The sequence below is a fragment of the Mercenaria mercenaria genome, chromosome 15 (genome assembly GCF_021730395.1).
Source record: "Mercenaria mercenaria strain notata chromosome 15, MADL_Memer_1, whole genome shotgun sequence".
Lineage (NCBI taxonomy): Eukaryota > Metazoa > Mollusca > Bivalvia > Venerida > Veneridae > Mercenaria > Mercenaria mercenaria.
The window spans coordinates 67,040,743-67,060,106 of record NC_069375.1 but is presented as its reverse complement, the minus strand read 5'-3'; the positions used below and the strand labels follow the sequence as shown (position 1 = coordinate 67,060,106).

General features: G+C 32.7%; 1 protein-coding gene across 3 annotated transcripts in view; it reads left to right on the top strand.

The window, feature by feature from the left end:
• The first annotated feature begins 2,583 nt into the window (after positions 1 to 2,583).
• The window catches only part of LOC123557124 (uncharacterized), a 51,354-nt gene continuing 34,573 nt past the window's right edge, over positions 2,584 to 19,364 (top strand). For all 3 annotated transcript variants that reach the window (XM_053525509.1, XM_053525508.1, XM_045348409.2), the window contains exons 1-11: positions 2,584 to 2,738; positions 6,440 to 6,541; positions 8,607 to 9,017; positions 9,425 to 9,532; positions 11,256 to 11,344; positions 11,737 to 11,881; positions 14,802 to 14,858; positions 15,657 to 15,731; positions 16,940 to 17,047; positions 17,248 to 17,490; positions 17,826 to 17,967. In XM_053525509.1, coding sequence (XP_053381484.1) covers positions 2,693 to 2,738; positions 6,440 to 6,541; positions 8,607 to 9,017; positions 9,425 to 9,532; positions 11,256 to 11,344; positions 11,737 to 11,881; positions 14,802 to 14,858; positions 15,657 to 15,731; positions 16,940 to 17,047; positions 17,248 to 17,490; positions 17,826 to 17,967 — 1,526 coding nt within the window. In that variant the 5' untranslated portion in view covers positions 2,584 to 2,692. The remainder of the gene's footprint in view (positions 2,739 to 6,439; positions 6,542 to 8,606; positions 9,018 to 9,424; positions 9,533 to 11,255; positions 11,345 to 11,736; positions 11,882 to 14,801; positions 14,859 to 15,656; positions 15,732 to 16,939; positions 17,048 to 17,247; positions 17,491 to 17,825; positions 17,968 to 19,364) is intronic.

The following is a 19,364-nucleotide window of genomic DNA, read 5'->3' as shown; positions in this document are numbered from 1 at the left end:
GAACATTAACGTAATTTCATACATGAATAAATTTAAACAAGATTTGTATACAAGGATCACATGCTTGACAAATCTTTGGCCCAAATTTAAGCAACATAGAGCGCTGTACCCGAACTCAAGAGTCAAAACTGTTTACCCTGCAAAGTTGATAGCTGACGGTTAATTAGTGTATAATGAATTACAGGAACGAAATCAATACGTTAATTCGGACAGACTTCAAAACATTAATTACTTAGGGGAAACGCCTGACATGAATCATGCGTTAAGCCATAACAGCTCACAACCGCCAGTTCAAAATCCAGGACAACTCCCACTGTTTCGCGCACAGGCAACACATGTCGGAAATGGAATTCAACTACCTATGATACCACATGTAGTACCAAATGGAATTAATCCTGTGCGACCAGAAATAAACCAGGTCAGTGGAGGTTATACAATCTCTCTCAGAGTTAAGTTAATCTTCAAATACATCAGGTAAATGGATTACCAAATAAGGTGTTTTACAAAATTCTGTAATAAACAATATCCTTCCTCAGAGAACAACTTTTCCCCAGTCTAACGTGCATACTAATTACCCATTACGAAATCAAAGAGATTTATTTACAAACAATATACCCACACAGAATAGTGCTGACCCTCAGGAGTGTTCATCGTTCACTGAAACCTCTGGTCTAAACCAGCAAGTTACTAACAGTTCAACCCCTTTATATAGTGCTGCCGCCCCTGAAATTTCAAAACCAGTGATTCTGCATCCCTTTTAAGACAGAGAAATCTCGGTAACTCAGTAGATGAAACATTAGTGGTTCAATCTGAAAAAAAAACCATATAAGTCACGGTAATATTAAAACGCCTACCTCGGGTGTAGAAAAAAAAATAATCCAAAATCATCCGAAGAATCTGAACATATCACAATTTCGAAAGGATTAAATACTCCAAACAGTCAACATTCTATTTTAAGATTTAATGCTCCAGTGAATGTCCCCACAAACAAACCAAATACACAGACAGACGGTAATCAAAACATGGGTTTTGCCCATGTTTTTTCGTGCACGTAACCGCAGTATTAGACGCACAAATACATCGAATCATCAAGTAGAGAACGGATTTCTCCAGGATCTATAAATAGATATCGACCCGATATTGTTGACCGCGACCGTGACCTCAGCGGTAATCCTAGTGGTAAAATGTACGACGGTGCGGAGAAGGTTCGCCTAAGTTGTGCATCTCTAAATGTACACGGTTTGTCAACGAAAAGAACTGATAAACTAAACTCTGATTTTTAAAGCATGTATTTAATACAAATGATTGTGTTATGTTCACATAGACTTGGAGTGGACAATACTCAAGATTTTTATGTAGAAGGCTTTGAGCATTTCGCTTTAAATCGGCGGAAAATTAATCAAAAGTAAGAGTAAACGCAATTCTGGTGGTATTGTTATTTATTTAAGAATTGAGCTGGTTTCGGAAGAGTCAAGATGACACTATTTGGGTAAAAGTTTCAGCAAATAAGCTTTGTCTTGATAAGACATGTATTGTACCAAATTTTATTCTAAATGAAAACTGTGAAGAAAGAGTACACAGTGTGGATATGTGTCCAAACAAGGCCAACACACAAGAAGGAAAGACAGGACAAATCTCTGTAAATTGCAGATTCCCACTTTATATTGTTGATGATGTATACTTCGTCTCATAAGAATTGAACGGAATCTCTAAAACTTAGAAAAAGGTGTTGTGCACGCAATATATATATGTAATAAGTAATTTTTCTAGTCTAAAAAGGGTCTGTATCTTATGAAAAATATCCAACCATGTATCGAACGTTCATTTGCAATTGACTCCATGGTCCAGAAGGACCAGAAAATATGACAACACTGAGTTTGGACACGCCCTTATGCCTATGAACGAACCCCCAGCTATGGGACAAATAGCTTCTGTGTTACCAGGATAGGGTTTCAACTCGAAACTAAAGGTGAGGTAACCCCGAAAGAAACCTAGAGAGTTGAAGACAGAGGTGCTGGGCCATTGGCACTCTCTTAACGAACCACAGCACCATGCAATATCGCTATGACTACACAGCCATCCGGCGCGTACGAGAAGAAGAAGAAAGATCTATTTACTGCATACAGTACTTCCTTATCAAGATATTATATAAAACTAATCAAGTAACTAACCTATATTGCAACTCGCCAGTTATAAGCAATTTCTGATAAGAACTTTCTTGATATCCTCAGCCATATGTCAACAAATTTCACAGACAGATCTGTGATGATGAAAAGTTCAAGATACGGTCTACTTTCTGTTGCATTATTAATAAACTGTACGCTAAAATCGGTTTGAAATTACTTTGAATCAAGTTAAGTAATTATTACCCTTCTAGATGTAGGCAGATACGAGACAATGGAACCGCTGTGAAGATGTTATTATTTTTTTTCTTTTCCAAACCTTCCGTAAATTACAATCTGTTCAAATTAATTATTATTGCGATAACTTGCTACTCTTTGAAGTTATAACTAATTCGAAATACAATAGCGAATATGTAAGGCAATACATAACTATGAAAACAGGAGCTAAACGGTACAAATATCACATATAAGTACGTGCCGCAAATGCAAATTATTCATTTTTCCTAGAACTAGGACGGAATTAACAGGGAATAGCTAGTTGCCAGAGAATAATTCGATGGAGAAATGACATGGATATGGAACGCTGGATAATTGTTTTATCTCTGACGTCTTTGGGTAATTTTATTTACTGTTATTTATTTATTTATTTATTAACTACATTATGGTAATTATTTTTTACGGCAGCATTTCTTAGAATAAGTTCTTGTACGAATGTTCTTGAAACTTTCAAAGGCCTCTGAATATTTTATCAATACTTGATGGTATAGCATAAACATATTCTAAGTGTTATCATCATGTTTTTTAGTGTTTTTGTATTTGTTTTTGATAGCTTAAATACTCAAAAAATATTTGACAACAATTTCGCTGATTATGCGAAATATATTCGATACATTGTATGTTCATTGAATTCCCAATTATTTTGAAAAATGTATTTTAAGTTGAAATAAGTAAACTTGTCTGGAATATTTACACTGGAATCCTATCAATGTTTGCCCTGCTTTAATGTGATAAATTCCTTAGTATTATATGTGCAACGTTGTAGGTTAATTTGTGCTGTCACTGAAATCAAATTAGTGTACATTTATCGTTTTGGTCAGTTCTTTTCGAAGTATTATTTGTGGACAGCTTCAAAATAATTTTGACTTAAGGTAATACTGAATAACACAATTAAGAAATAGGCAAAAGCGAATACGAAAATTTATATTTAAACCTTCTACAATCTTAATTACACTTGGGTACTTTAAACTTTATTTTCAAGAGGTATTTTATATAAGTCAATATATTTTCCTTTTACCTGTTATAAAGCGCTGATATTCTATTACTCTGATAAGTGTTAAAGAAATATAATAATATGTTGTCAGTTCGACAGATATGGATTTCACGTGATCATTATACATGTAATTATTATTATACTGTTAAAGATTTCCATTGCTGACTTTTTCACTAAAATATTTTATCTTGACATATCTATTTCAAATGTAGCAAACCTCATAAAATATAATTATCTTTACTACTTTACTAAACATATCAATTAATTGGGCATATAGCACTGCATTCATGATTAAATATCCTGCAGTAAAAGTTTGTTAATTTTGTACTCAAATATACTTTATGTAGTTATATTCAAATATTTGAAGTTTGGGTTCACTATACCTTTAAAGATAACAGTAGTTATCGCTCTTTGGTTATCATGAAATGATACACCGTTTTGAGAATTTAATAAGAGATTGATTTATTACGATATGGATTCGTATGACTTTGCCCAACAAAATATATATTCAGTACGTTTAGATCATACAGACTGTTGTTATATGTCCTGGTCCTTTGAGGTATCAAGGAGTCAATGCAATGAACATTGTATTTTTGTCATAGAATTCCCTGTTAAGGAAGTTCTTCACCTTCGGACTGAATTGTTCTCTGCAGTGTAGAATTTGACTAAACTAAGATTTTTTAAAATTTCAGAATAGACTTCAGCTAATAAAAAAGATAGGGTCGTGTGCTTTGGACGTCATGCAATTTTTCACAATGGGAGTCTATGGGAAAATCACAACGTTCATAACAGTTTCGCTAATAGAATTTCTATAATGTAGATTTTATTGCAACTTCTCAAAAACGTAAATAGACATATAGCATATATAATAGTGAAATATAATGTACAGGTCAGTTTGATGATTTTTTTAGATATCATGACCATTAATTAAATGAACCGCACATTTCAAGCTACTTTTATGACATCACAGTGTTTTAATATCATATTTTAACTTTAGAAAAGTAATAAATGTACTCACAGGTTGACATTAATTGATAAAATGATTTTCTGTTCCGTGCGCCGAATCCATGCTTTATTGTACGTTTTCCGGATAAATGACGTTACGACATTTCGACTTCCATTTTATCAAACGTGCTGAACTACTTTACATATTACATCACATCTGATGGTAAGTCTCAATCAAGCCGTACTTGCAATTACTTTGCATTGTTCTATTCTATGCGTCCAAAGAACCTTCTTATAGAATTATTTTTGATTTTTAATTAGTAAAATATCGATGAGAAGGGATAGATACATATCTTTTATCAGACTCTGCAAACCTCTGGAGTATTCTTTCACCAGCTTTAAATTGCACGAGTATGTTCAGGTATTTAAACTAAACAGATAACGTCATTATTTATTACCTGTGAGACTATCTTTATAAAATGTTTAGTAATTGGATATGCCTTGTTCAATAGGTCTGGGAATTTTACACATAAAAAGCGATGAAATTAATGCTTTATATTGTGTACATTGTTATTTTACTACGTCATCTGATCCAATAATAATATGGTAGCTTAACTAGCACGGAATGAAAAACACTTTCCCTAATAATTTTGAAATTCGTGCAAAAGTTTGTAGACGGCAAATAATTGTGTCACTATAACAGTTAAAAAAGTCATAAGATAATAGGTGATAATAGATTTCTCTGAAAAACAGAGCACCACAAACACAGCCTCAGAGCCATACATTTTCAAAGTAGGCCCACAACAAAATGAAGCTGTAGCGGAAAAATATTATAGACGTGTTGCTTTAAAAATCCAACAAGCACATTTTAATTTCATGCAAAATATAGAAGGGGGGACGATACGAATAACGATATTATCAGCTTTAAATGAGAGGATTCAGTTACGTAATTGGAGAAGGCAAGTCCCCGAAAAGATATAGCTTATATCAATTAACACTGAACAGAAACGTAACATAAGAGAGAATTTAAACGTTTCTATGATTTTACTAGTCTGAGATTTAATTCAGTCGTGTCACTTAAACTTCAAAAGATAGAAGCAAACTTGTTTGTGTCTATCTTTACGAATTTGCGAGAAAAAATGTCCTCATAAAACATTTGTAGAAAAGGATACTTAATCAAAGCAATAAACATGGACAAATTATTTGCTGTCAGATATAAATACTGGTTTTAAGCAAGAAATTCTGTTGGTTTTGTTGGTGGTGTTGTTTCAAAACTTGTATGGTTTAAAGAATAAGCAAAATATAAAGATCTTACTATATAACAGCCCACCCGCTTAGCTCAGTAGGTAAGAGCGTTGGTCTACGGATCGCGGGGTCGTGAGTTCGATCCTCGGGCTGGGTGTATGTTCTCCGTGACTATTTGATAAACGACATTGTGTCTGAAATCATTAGTCCTCCACCTCTGATTCATGTGGGGAAGTTGGCAGTTACTTGCGGAGAACAGGTTTGTACTGGTACAGAATCCAGGAAAACTGGTTAGGTTAACTGCCCGCCATTACATGACTGAAATACTGTTGAAAAACGGCGTTAAACCCAAAACAAACAAACAAACAAATACTATATAACATAAGGCTTTGCCAAATTGAATGTTTATATCACTCCACAGGGGTTTTCTGCGTAATGTAGTATACCAGGCTCACGACAATTCTTGCTTATTCGTTTTAAAATGATCACAAACTCACTGCAGATAACCATTAACAGATAAAAACTATAAGGAGATTCTACGGAACAATATAAAGCAAAAACTGAATCCAATACGGGGGACGTTTTACATTCACCACTTGGTTGTGCTTGTAGATGAAATTCGCTCCGGGAAGCTTAGAATCATAATAATTAATTTTGACTGATCGAGTCTGTTCATGTGTGAAAACTGAAAGTGAAACATCCCTAGCATTATTAAATGTTGAATTGACTCGATGATCACAGAAGAATCAGAAAAAATAACAATACAGTATCCAAAACTAAACAACTTGCCTTTTTTCATTGTAATTAACATTTGCCTTTTAACGATACATTTGTAATAATTTCTTTTTATTTTCAGTTATCGTTGATGCATTTACAGGAGAAGCTGACTTTGACTACACATTATGTAGATGGTACAACTCCAGGTGTTATCAGAACGACAAGCTGGACAACATTTACTGTAAGACATGTTTAAGTGAAAGAAATAACTGAAGGTGTTTGCTTTGTAGAAAAAAAATGTGCAGGATTTATGATAAATGGACAAAAATTAACTAGATGGCTAAAATCACTCAACATTTCTAAATGTTTCAACTTCTTGTAAAAAAAAATATACAGAACTGATTTTATTTGAGTACATTCTACAAATCCCACTAGTATATAGGTTGGGTCATATATTAGCAAAATAACTCGTTTAACGAACAAATATCATAGTTCTATCTCATCACGCAGTAAAATCACAACGACTATATAATTATCCTTAAATGGTTTCTGAAACATTTAGTTCACATTATAGTCTTGTTTTGCGTTTTTATTAAACATCGTCCTTAGTATAGGGCATAATTGATTTCTATCAGTGAAAAATTCACGTTTGGTATAACCTGGATTCCCCTTATGTAGGTTATAAATAGAAACAAATTTTAAAACGCTCATACCACAATGTTAACATCATTTCAAATAGTGTAAAGTTATTTATTGATTGTTGTATAACTATGATTTACATTAAATGATTTTAAAAAAAATATGGAAGTTGCAACACTGATATTTGAGTCATTCATATGTATACACCACCTTTTGCTTAATTTCAAATATACGTATTACTTTGATACGAATTTATAATTCTTAATTCAAATTTGATTATTCATCCTCTATCTGTAACGCACATAACGCTCAATACTAAAATGAAACTTCCATTCTGTTCCTCTTAAGTTTGTTCTGTTGTTGTTTATACAACGGTCGAAAACAATATAAAACTCTCGCTGTTTAGGCAAGTAGTATGGCACACATGAAAAAGTCTGATATCAAACTGTAAACCTAACACCATAACGACTATTAATATCAATTTAGCTAATTATTATTATATGTCTTTTAGATATGGTAATATGTACAAAATGTCATATTTCGATAATTGGTGTTTACCCTTGTATAATGTTATTATAAATGTCATGTCACTTTTTACATAATTGTAAAATGCCAGGCAACTATTTTACGATTACAGTGGCTAGTGAGATGTAAAATATAAATTTTTAATGTAAACGATGGAGCTTTGTTTAATACAGGATGAATAACTTGTTCACAAAGGAATAACATTGTTATAACAATTCAGAATATCGTGACATTTTGTCAATATATAACATCGATGAGCGATGCCAATCCAAAATGTTTCAGAACTTTAGAAATACAATATCTTAATCATAAGAATTTGTCATGTTGGCCTCAGTGATGTAGGATCATTTTTTTTGTACATTTACGAATTTTTCATACTCCGTGGGCTTGAAGAACGTTAGTTTCTAAGACAAATAAGAAAAAGCACATGTCATCGCACTCGTTTTCATTTTATTGGATATTTTCTTCATCCACTTTTTAACATGTTTTAAACATTTCTTGAATTAAGTAAAATTTAAAATGATGGTATTTCAGACAACATGCATATTCCACTTGACTTTATCGAGAGTTAAGGTCTTACATGTTACAATGCATACATGATGATATCAGTATTATACAAGCATAAATATCACTAACAAAGCTTTCTTATTTTTACATTTTGATATAATTGCCCCACCCATATCTTTTACAATCTGCAAAAAAGTCTGTAGTAAAGATTTTTAAAATATTTTACTACATTAATGATACACAAAAATACTTCAAACTGGAAAGAACCAAATTTGATCACCGTACATCTAACATATATATTTAGAAAAGAAACTACTGAAAACTGATATTTTATTTGTTCCTTTTTTGTTCCTTATATATATGTTAATATAATATATATGATATAATAGAAAGTGCTATCATCATTATATACATCAGTCAGAAAAATATCCGAACCAACCTGATCTACTTAAATCGATACATGAAATGGCAACCCCTACCCCATTGTACATCTTACATCAATTTAAGGCAAATGTCGACCGAAACTAAGAGTGAAAAAAATCGCAGCTAGTTGAATACATTTGCTTAAATGGTACATTGTTAGCCATATTTTATTTTCAAATGATACCTTTTCTATTATATGTTCAAATAAACAGCTGAAGGACATAAAATACAACTTAGTGACTGGCCCCCAGGACCATATGCCCTTCTTACACCAAGTGAAGGGTGTCCAGAATTAGGTGAAATGGGTTGGAGACGCGGACAGCTTTCCTTAATTTGGAAACGCCCACAAACACTCACATCGATTACTGATTGTAAGAACAACAAAAATGATGTTGAGAAATGGCAACAGGCGGGAAATGTAACCGACAGGTACAGCTGCTTGCGGAGAGTAACATCAGATAAGTGGCCTCATCTCCAAAGTCATTTGCTGGGACCATTCAATATATACGAATGGAGATTGAATTTCTGCTTCAAAACCGGGAACAAGTCAATAAAAGAAGATCAGAATGTATGGCCACCTGGATCTTACAGCGTTTTTGGTGACGCCAATAGCTGCCCGTCAGGTATATGTAATTGTTTTCACAGCAAAGGAACAGTAGTTAAGCTTATACATTTTGGCTTAATACATTTACATGTATTCGACTCTTTTGCTAAATTTAATGCGATTTCAAACCTCGCTTTGTATATAGAACATTTTCATATTGAAACCATTTTCACCTGTTTTGCAGAATATTTGTAGTTCTACCCACATGCCCATCCGTTCCTGATATAATGTGCGAGGAACACATTCAGTCTGTCTTTATCACAATTAGGATGGTTGACACAGTCTGAACTTTTTTTTGTGACTAAAAATCTTGTCTTTGTGACTAAAAATCCAAAAACAAAACAATTTACAAAGTCGCATAAATGGAATTTAGTATATTAAAAAGCAGTAAATCACATTTGCACTCAAGTTTCGTTATTTTTGCAGGATTTACAACTTCCGAAAGGACACTAAAGCTTCCCGCCATTACTGCGTGGAAATCAAACGGCTATCTTCCGAGTTTCTCGATAAAATCAAAGGAAACAGATAACTCTGGTAAGAAAACAAAATATTAATTATAGCAAAAACAAAATACATAGTAAATGCCAAAATGCTTATTTCCATCATTTTAATGAATTGTTTACTACTAAGAGAGAAATGTTTAACAACAAACTAACTCAATGTAAAATGTAATGTCAATTTGAAAGAAAATTGCTATTGGTCAAGAAAGAAACATATGATGTTTTTTTAAGTTCGCTAGAATGCGACATTCGAAATATTTAGAATATTAACCCCTTGAAACGGAAAGTTCAAGATTCTAAACATCTAAACATAGAATATCTAGAAAAAATCTTTGTTTGTTCGCATTTGACGTCTAGCCAAACTAACGATATACATTTACCAAACAAGGTAAATATTTTCTAACTGAAAATTTGTTTTGTTAAGTATCAACAAAATTGTCTCAAACTCATCTTGAACACCATACGTTACTTGGTATTAACGTCATTTAATGATGTGAAATTAAATATGAAATGGCATAAATAAATTTATCTTGCCTCCTACAAGTTTCTTGCATTTCTAATGGTCAATAGCCGTCACGTGGAGACAGGATATATTTCATATCCTGCTAGTACATTTCAGATATGAGTTTTGATTTTAAAAAATGGCTGCCGCTTTGTTAATTTACAAAATATTAGATTAAAGCATGTAAGTAAAGGGTAGTCAGCAAGATAAAATCGTTACACAGCTTGTCGGTGACAGAATACGGGATATACGCTGCCTCGAAAATCCATATCAGGCGAGAGAGCTTCGCTCTCGCCTGATATGGATTTCCTCGACAGCGTATATCCCGTATCCTGACACTAACAATCAGTATAACTAATAATATCGTCTAAGTGACCTATATACCAAACAGAAGTTTTTTTATTACGTTCTTTACTTGGAATTCACTGAAAAGCCTTTGTTTCTAAGTAGTACTGATGAGAGGTTTAACGCAGTTAAAACTGTCCGATTCGAAATTTAAACGTGTTTATCAAAAGTCTGTTTTGAAGAAAGAAAAAAACGCGTTACATTTTCTGGTCTAGAACAATAAAGATGTCACTTCTCGATCCATTTCCTACTTAGACGTCCAAAATATGTAGTATAAGAGAAGAAAATATTTAGGAAATTTGCGCATACCACAGGTCTGCCGATACTCAACCTCTGATGAATAATGATGACTGATTATTGAACAAAGTATTGCAAACAAAAACACTGAATGACTTTTTGTACCGGACGTGTGAAGCACGTTTAGAACAGGGCGTAACAGTTATAACAAGATTAGTAAACATCTGTAAATTCAAAAGATATAACCATTGTATCCTCATGGAGTGTTTTGAACGTTTCTCAGTTTCAACAGTTTTAAAATAAATTTCATAAGAATTTAATAAACACAAAAAAGAGATAAATATCTGATTAATACTTTTAAATATACTAGTGGACGGATTTAAAGTTGAAATTTTCTATTAAAGGAAGATTATTTAGTTGAAAAAATCGTGATTTGAAAATATCTAAGATCGGATTTACTTTAAGCTGATGAAACTCAGGGCCTCATCTGCCATTCGCCAATCTAGCCAAAAATGATTTTTGAAAGTGGCTACAAGAATTTTATTAAAATCTGGCCAAATTTCAGCATTTCAGTTTCAGCTTGGCAGTTTCTCTCAAAAAGTGGCTACAGCTTTCTGAGACCCAGTGAATGCCCTGAAGCTCATATTCTACGAATATATTTTATTTTTTCTAGCATTGCTCGTCTTGAAAATGTGTGAGCGCCAAAATGTTGCAAATAAGGCTAATGGATTCAATTTCTCAGGCTCATTCATTCTAATAAAGGTATTGTTTGTTCTTTTGTATACACTTATCCGCTTACGTTAATCCATTACTCGTTTTATCCTTCCCGCCACGATAAAGTTATGTATATAATTTAAAATTACGTCATTTCAGATTCAGCAAATGATGGCCGTGATAAATATGATTTGTTTAAACTTTGTTGTCATTTACATTCAATTACGATACTCTAAATAGGAAAATCATCCACGACACTTCTAGTCTGTCTTCTGCAGCAACGGGTATAACTGCTTCTGTTGCTTCAAGCTAGATATATTCAAAAGTTCTGAAGCTTTTCTCTGCACAATAAGAAAGTAGACATTTACAAGAACAACAACCATTTGTTTCGCATTAAGACATATAAATGGTAAATAACTCTAAGTTTATTAATTTTTCAGAATACAGATAATTCGTCATGTCCGCAGATAAAGGATATGAATGTAGAAGCTGAAGCATTACAACTTCATGCTGAGATCAACGACAGTGTTGAAATAACGAATTTATTTGGCATCTGTTATTTTCGACAAGAAGCGCTGCTAACAGGTACTTCGCTTGTGAATCTTATTAATGTATGCACTGACTGAATGACTTACCGGTCACTAGTCAAAACATTTGCCCGGTGTCCAACAGGTGCTTCCGAGAAAGCTACCCTTATCTATTATCTTTTGAATACTGACCGGCAAAACAGCTGGTACGTGTTTTATTACCTGACATCAGAAATTCATTATAACAGATTACCTCTTCATTTTTTTGCGCATACATTAATATTATTATTATTACCACATCTATACAGCATTCTGGTCATGCACATGTACACGTTCGAAAGTGATCTACAGTATATATTGCAAAAGGTACAATCACAAATTTAGGATAAAACATGAAATGCCTTTTTACATTTACAAAGCACGAAAAGAAATCATAGAGATATAACCAAACAAGATATTTAAAAAATTCAGACCTGTTCTATAGCACACAGATTTTTTCGGTGATTTATAGTCATGTAATAAAATGTAAATGATTAGAAATAAAAGATTTACATTTGTCAGAATGTATTTGTATTTTTGGAATTTATAAACAAAGTTGGTCAAATTGAACTATAAATAAAATATAGTAGAATGTAAATTGAGGTAATATACGTGTATAATCATACTCAAAATAATTGATATCAAATTTCCCCTTTATACTTAATGGCATGACACTAACTGACGTGGCATTTAATGTTCTTTATAAAAGTAATGTGAGAAATGACCCAGTTTAGGAAATTAAGTAATTAACCGCTTATTACGCGAATTGACTACCATGAAACATAACTACTGACATTATTGTAGAGTTCCGTTTCAGCCGGTTCAGTTGTTGGCGCAAGGATAGTCGTGTCAATACCGCTCTCAAACAGTATCATTAAAGCCGTTTTGTTCTGTTTTACTTCACTTGGTTGCGTTGTGTTCTTCCGAAAGACCGCCCAGTAGATTTCATCGTTGACTTTAATAATTTTAATTGAATAATAGTTACGATGCACCATGTACCATAGAAGTAAAATAAATTAACAATGAATAACTGCGCTCTTGAATGTAACCTTAAAGGCACAGTTTATGTTCATACTAGATTTAGATTTAAGCTCTGTCAGGTGGGGGCGGGGGAGGGAGGGGTTGTCAGTAATAATGTTAAGTCTTGGTACAAAGTAGCGGTAATCAGAATAATTGAGTTTGTTTATTACTCCTGATAAGTGACCTTCAGTTTGAAAAACAATCTTCTGATCAAAATAGGGAGTTGTTAATCTTCATATTTTTACTTTATTTTCAATGAAATACATTAAATATTTGTAACAATATAAAACTCAGTTGACTAGCATGCTAATTTTCCAAATCATATCAAACTATATTTGTGACATTTGTATCTTATATCTAAGTTTCTACCCCACTCCCCATTTTCTGTTTTTGGATGTGGGCGCTTAGAGTTGCCTTTCTGCGTCCGTCTTCAGTCCTTCCGTCTTCGAATTTGTGTCGTTTATAAGTCAAAAAGATAATTGACCTAGACTCATCAAGCCTCACATGATTGTTCATCTGGTACGTGAAGTTGTATACCTGGGGCCGTATTCATAAAGCATCTTAAGTATAAGTTTTGACTTAAGTTGAAGATTTTACTTAAGTTTGTGGTGATTTCAGCTTAAGTCTAAGTATAAAACTTAAGTCCTATTCATAAAACAGCTTAAACTTAAGATACGTAAGAAATGACTTAAGTCAGAAAACAAAATAGCGTCGTGAGTACGATTAAAGTGTTGTTTTACAGATAAAAGCACTTTAAACATAATTGTGCATGTTGTATCTGTCTGAAATTAATGTTTTTCTTTTTTAATGTTTTCGTCCACAATAAAAGCCAATAATTACTTATTAAGTTGTTTTATGAATAACAAATATACTGAAGTAAAATAAATTTCTTACCTAAGTAATACTTAAAGGTCCATTACTAAGGAAAGTGAGTTGGTAGTTTTTTTCATAGCCAGTGCATTGACTTCTGCAAGACACTAAATAATGAAGATTGGCAGGTCAAAATTTACAGAAGGTCTTTGGAACTCAAAGAAATGTATGTGTATTATGTTGAAATTTCAATGAATCGACAGAATGACCCCCCAGGTCTTTTTAATTTTCTTCATACTTCACAGAAAAATAATTGTACATATACTGCGATTTATTTCGAATTTCTACATACCAACTTTCATTTTCCAATAAAATGAAATAGTTTCTGTGCTTTTTAAAAGAAATTAAAATGTTCACTTTCCTTAGTATTGGACCTTTAAGTAAATAATCAATTTCTTATACTTATACTTAAGATGCTTGGTCTTATGGTTTGGTCTTGTGGTTCTGTCCATAATGCCAGACCAGATTAATGTCCCGTGACTTAATCAAAAATATATGTAAAAAGGGCATAAATGTTTGTGTCGTCAGAATCTCTGAAAGTATTTGATTAAGAGTTGAAAAACATTATAAGATTGTTATATTGCATAAGTTGTGGACTTTGTATATTTTTTTTGTTTTGTTTTGTTTTCGGGGAGAGAGAAAGTTCCCTTTGCAAGACCAGAGTTATGGTCCCAGACTAAGTGGAAGAAACGCATGACGTGCTTGAAACAATGTGTTGCATATATTAAAAAAATATTTGACTTAGAGTCACAAGACTATGTGATAATATTATTTAGCCATTGAATACTTGAGTTATAGGTTTGAATTCACTCTTCGAGTTAACAGTTGTGACACTTGACCAACATTCAAATGTTTGTGTATTTGATTAAGAGTCATAAAAAATTAGAAAAGTGTTATAATTTAGAATGTGTTTTGCATGTGACGTTCTGTATGGGACTTCACTCAGCCAGACCAGGGCTACTTTCCTTGACTTTTTAATGTTCCTGTAGCGTGAGTAATATGCTAATCTGTTAGCCACAAGTAATTTAATTGTCTCTGATTTCTTTCAGGCTTTGACAATTATCTGTACGTGCCACAGAACTCCCTGCCCTATGTCGTTAAAACAGGTATAATTGAAAAAAAACAGTCATAATTATGTTTAACTTTATGAATTTTTTTTAAATCATACGTATATTAATTTGTTAAATTTTCGTCATTTTATTTTTAGATATTTGTCTATATACAATTTTGTAACGAATTTGTGAAACATCATTCTAAATTAAAAATGTATAAGTTAGCCTTGTGTTTGTCATCGTAAAATGGATAAACAATGCGTCTCGCTTTTAACAAACTTTTTTCTCGAAATGTAAAATATTTCTAAAGGTGATTTTGCACGCTCGAATTATTGTTTACAATGTAAAGTTTAACAACATTATGACTTTCCAAAATAAAACGTTATCATGTGCTGAATATATGGGTATGATTTATTTGGGAATAAAAACGTTTCTTCGATGTAGATTAAATTGAATCTCTGCAAATTTGTAGACCAAGGTTTTCCTCTTTTTAGTCCAGTTTGCTTATTTGTGAGACAGTTTCACATGACTCAAGAGATATGTATATTTCATGCAGATTTGACCGCATTTTGTAATCATTTCACATATAAATATTTTTGTTAACATTTTATCTTCAAAAAGGAACTTACGTTGCCGTGGTCAGGTTTTGTTCATGATATCCAGATAAATGACGTTACGTAATGACTTCCGGTTTCTCTAACGTGCAGAACTATCTTATGAAAGCCGTAAAAGTTCGTTTAGTGAAAATAATAAATTAAACCAAATCTGCTTGATGGGATTTACATGTATTTGTAATAATATATTCAAAAAAGAGGAGATAGCTTAACAAGATTAGGAATTATCCGTTTTCAGATTTTTCACTGTTAAACCCAACATTGGTTTATGGAAATAAAACTTCTCCTAAAGTGAGCAACACGTTGAATAACGGTAAGTGTGCCTGCAAGAATAATTATGTACTTTTTAGATGTTGTATAAATTTTAGAATATCAAGTATTAACTGTAATGTCTCATGTGAGGAAATTGGCAGTTACTTGCGGAGAACAGGTTTGTACTGGTACAGAGTCCAGGAACACTGGTTAGGTCCGGACAAGACAGTGTCGGATGCCCGCCGTTACATAACTAAAATACTGTTGAAAAACGGCGTTTAACCCAAAACAAACTAACAAACTAACTGTAATTTCTGCAAAGGGGTATGTGGGATTTACGCATAAACCTGTCTCCAAATACAGGTCACAGGAAGAATGAACATCATAGACACAGTTACATAAAATGTTTCTGAATGACAACAAATATAGACAATTTCGACATGTTGTATTAAAACACCTAAAACCGGGATTCCATGCGAGGGAGCCATCCCTTACAGTCAAAAGCTGATAATGAATTTGCCTTAGAAAGTAAAAGCAGTTTAATATTGGACGGTCCTTTAAAAGAATTATGAAGTTGAAAGTCCGATCTTTGGTGTTTTCAAAACAAAGTGGAAAAATATCTGTACATAATGTCAACTTTGAAAAGATTAACATTTATCTTCAACTATAACTTTTATGCTTAATATTACATTTTGCAATTTTGCATTAAATTAGTCATAAAAGTAATAAAATGCAAGTTATCTGGATGCTCTTACTATTTTTTCCAAATTTCCGAACTTTGGGGCTATGTTTGTATGCAATGTAACCTTTGTTTATAGCACAGCTTTGTAGTGAAATATTAATTGTCATAACATAATTATAACAAGTACTGTTTGCCAGTGTATTCATCTCAAACAGGTCTTTATTGTACCGATCAATCTATAACTTCCTAATCTGCATCTACTTATCCCTGGTTATGTCAGTTTCACAACTTAGCATGTTAGGCAATGAATCACTGATTAACGTCTTTCAATAAATTTGAAGGGTTTAGAGCAAAAACATGATTTAAAGCAAATAAAAACATCACAAAAGTATTATCATAATGGTATGTAGCTCTATTGTTCAACGTATTTACCACATATTTTAAAAGCTTGTTACATTAACCTTATAGTTAAATGTGCCCTTCAAATGGATGTACTCAGTCATAATTTTAATCACTTATTAAGTTACAGGGTGTTGGCTTAAAACTATTTATGTTAAGCATTGTTAAATGTGGACTTAAACTTGCAGACTTTAGGAGAGTGACGTTGTATCAGAATTACGAACAGATAATGACGCCATGGTTACTTGTAGATTTTGGTAGAAATCTTATCGTTGTGGGATTGCAGTTCAAACGCCGTAAGCAGTCATTTTATATAATTAAGTAGAAAAATTATCAGAATGAAAAGTCAGGATTTGTTTCAGATGCTGAATAATATTTACTCTCGATAAAAGAAGGCTACAAAACTGGTTTTTGAATTCTAAGCGTTATGAAAACACCTGTTTGTAACCATCTTAGTGATATTTTATGGAAATATTAATGTACATTTACCATTTAGATTTTCTAACAAAAAGAGAAACAAGCAAATATACGGGTTCTTTGGATAGAACACTTATGGGATACGTATGTCAAAGATGGGATGAACAGAAACCTCACAATCATAGTTATACTAACGATGAGCAGTATCCGGACAAGACAGTGTCGGATGCAGAAAACCACTGCAGAGATCCCAGCGAAACTGGCATGATTTGGTGTTATACAGAGTCTCCTTATCTAAGATGGGATTATTGTGCCGGGGAAGGTAACTTTATTGTTAAAATTTAAATTTCGGAAATGTATTTATTCCCTTAAATCTCGTTATAATTACTGAATTGAAATGATTTAGCGTGATAATAAGTTCATGTCAGTTTTGAATTTCAGTGTCGTTCCACTCACAAATAGTAAAAAAGATTACTAAACATTTATTACACAGAGTAATTCTAAACATTTATTTAAAGGAAAATTATTTCATCGAAAACCAGTTTATTTGAAATTAAATTGTTTTGATCTATCTTCCCAAGTTCTTAATATTTTTCTTATATCCGAAAAGGAATAGGGTAGCGATAGATTCAACATGTCTTCATTTTCATACCACAGTTTACAATTTTAAAGAAGAGGATAGACCTTTTTCGCAGTGTTATATCAGTGAGGATCAGTGGAGATTAGATGACTTCGTAGGAATTTCGTGTCGGTACACTGTATCTTACAAAGATGGTCTTTTGTACTTTAAATTTCAGAGGTGAATATATCTTTCCATGTTAATGGTTGAGTTTGCATTGCAACATCCTTCTATTATTATGTATTTAAGTTACATTTAGCTTAGAGTAGGGGTATTAAGCAGTGAAAGTGTTCCATGCGTTTTTTGCGTTGCATTAAAGAAATATATGTACACTCCTCGGCTTAAAAACGTCCCATCTATACATTGGAAAAAAATAAGAATTTTATGCATATATTTATAAAATATGTATAGTAGGTAAGGGTATGTAGGCTGTAATTTTCTTTGCCAAACTAAGCTTGAAAACAGCTCATAAACTGATACTCGGTTTTTATTTCGATATATAAAATCGGTTGTCGTCTTCGGAAAGTGTAGGAAACAGTTACAATAACTCCGCAGCTTTTATCTGTATAATTGCCGTGACTCTGTCAAACTTAGGTAACCGGTATGTCTTTGTAAGATTTCCATGAAAGATTTTGGGAAACGCCTTCTATTTAGAAGACAACAGTCGATACTGAGTCTGTTTGTCAGACTTCTGTTCAACTCGCACAATTTTGAAACCAATGATTATTCAAGAATTTATTTTCATTTTCAACATGTAATGCGTGTTGTGCATTTTTTTATTTGAATTATAGCACAAGCTACAAGCACACAATGACATTGTTTTTAAAGTGGTTGTGTGTGTTAAGTTTTTATTGCATTTCCATAGTTAAAGAATTGACTATAAAAGACCGACGTTTAGAAAATAAAACAGATACGAAGGAAATCCAGAAAAGTTTTAGACAGTCCATATAAAACAGAAAAACCTTTATTCAAACATAATGCTTGCATCTGTTTCTCAAAATATTTACCCATAGCAGAAACCTACTTTTCCGGGCAGTTCATGACATGAAAGCTTCAGAGTACTCTGCCCTTGGTAAACGTTACAGAAACTGATACACTCCTGTACCACGGGCGCCTGGAGTTATTGTAGCGACGCTCTGACAGCATTGTATGTAGCAAAGAAAAGGGAGAACAAAATAAAGAAATTTAGATTTTGTGAATATGGTGTTGGTAACAGCTGCTCAGATGCAGTTGGAAGATGTTGGACATATCTTTTTCTGACTGATTTTAAACCCTTTCATTGTCCCTTTAAAACTTTCAAGTAATAGATCTGCTTGGTGCACTTTGAAATCGAAGACAACTTGGCCTTTCATGTCGAAGAAAGTTATGTAAAAACCCATTTTCAACTTTGAGTTCTTTTTGCGATAACTGGTTGTTTTTCTCTTTTCAAAGCCGCTGTTAATTGTTTAACCTACTTTGAGGTTTGAAATATTATACACATGCGTCATCCTCTGTGATTAATTCATCAAACCCCCTTTTATCTGAATTTATAGATATTTTAGATTTTTATCGTTCGGCTTTTAGCTCTTTGGTAAAAA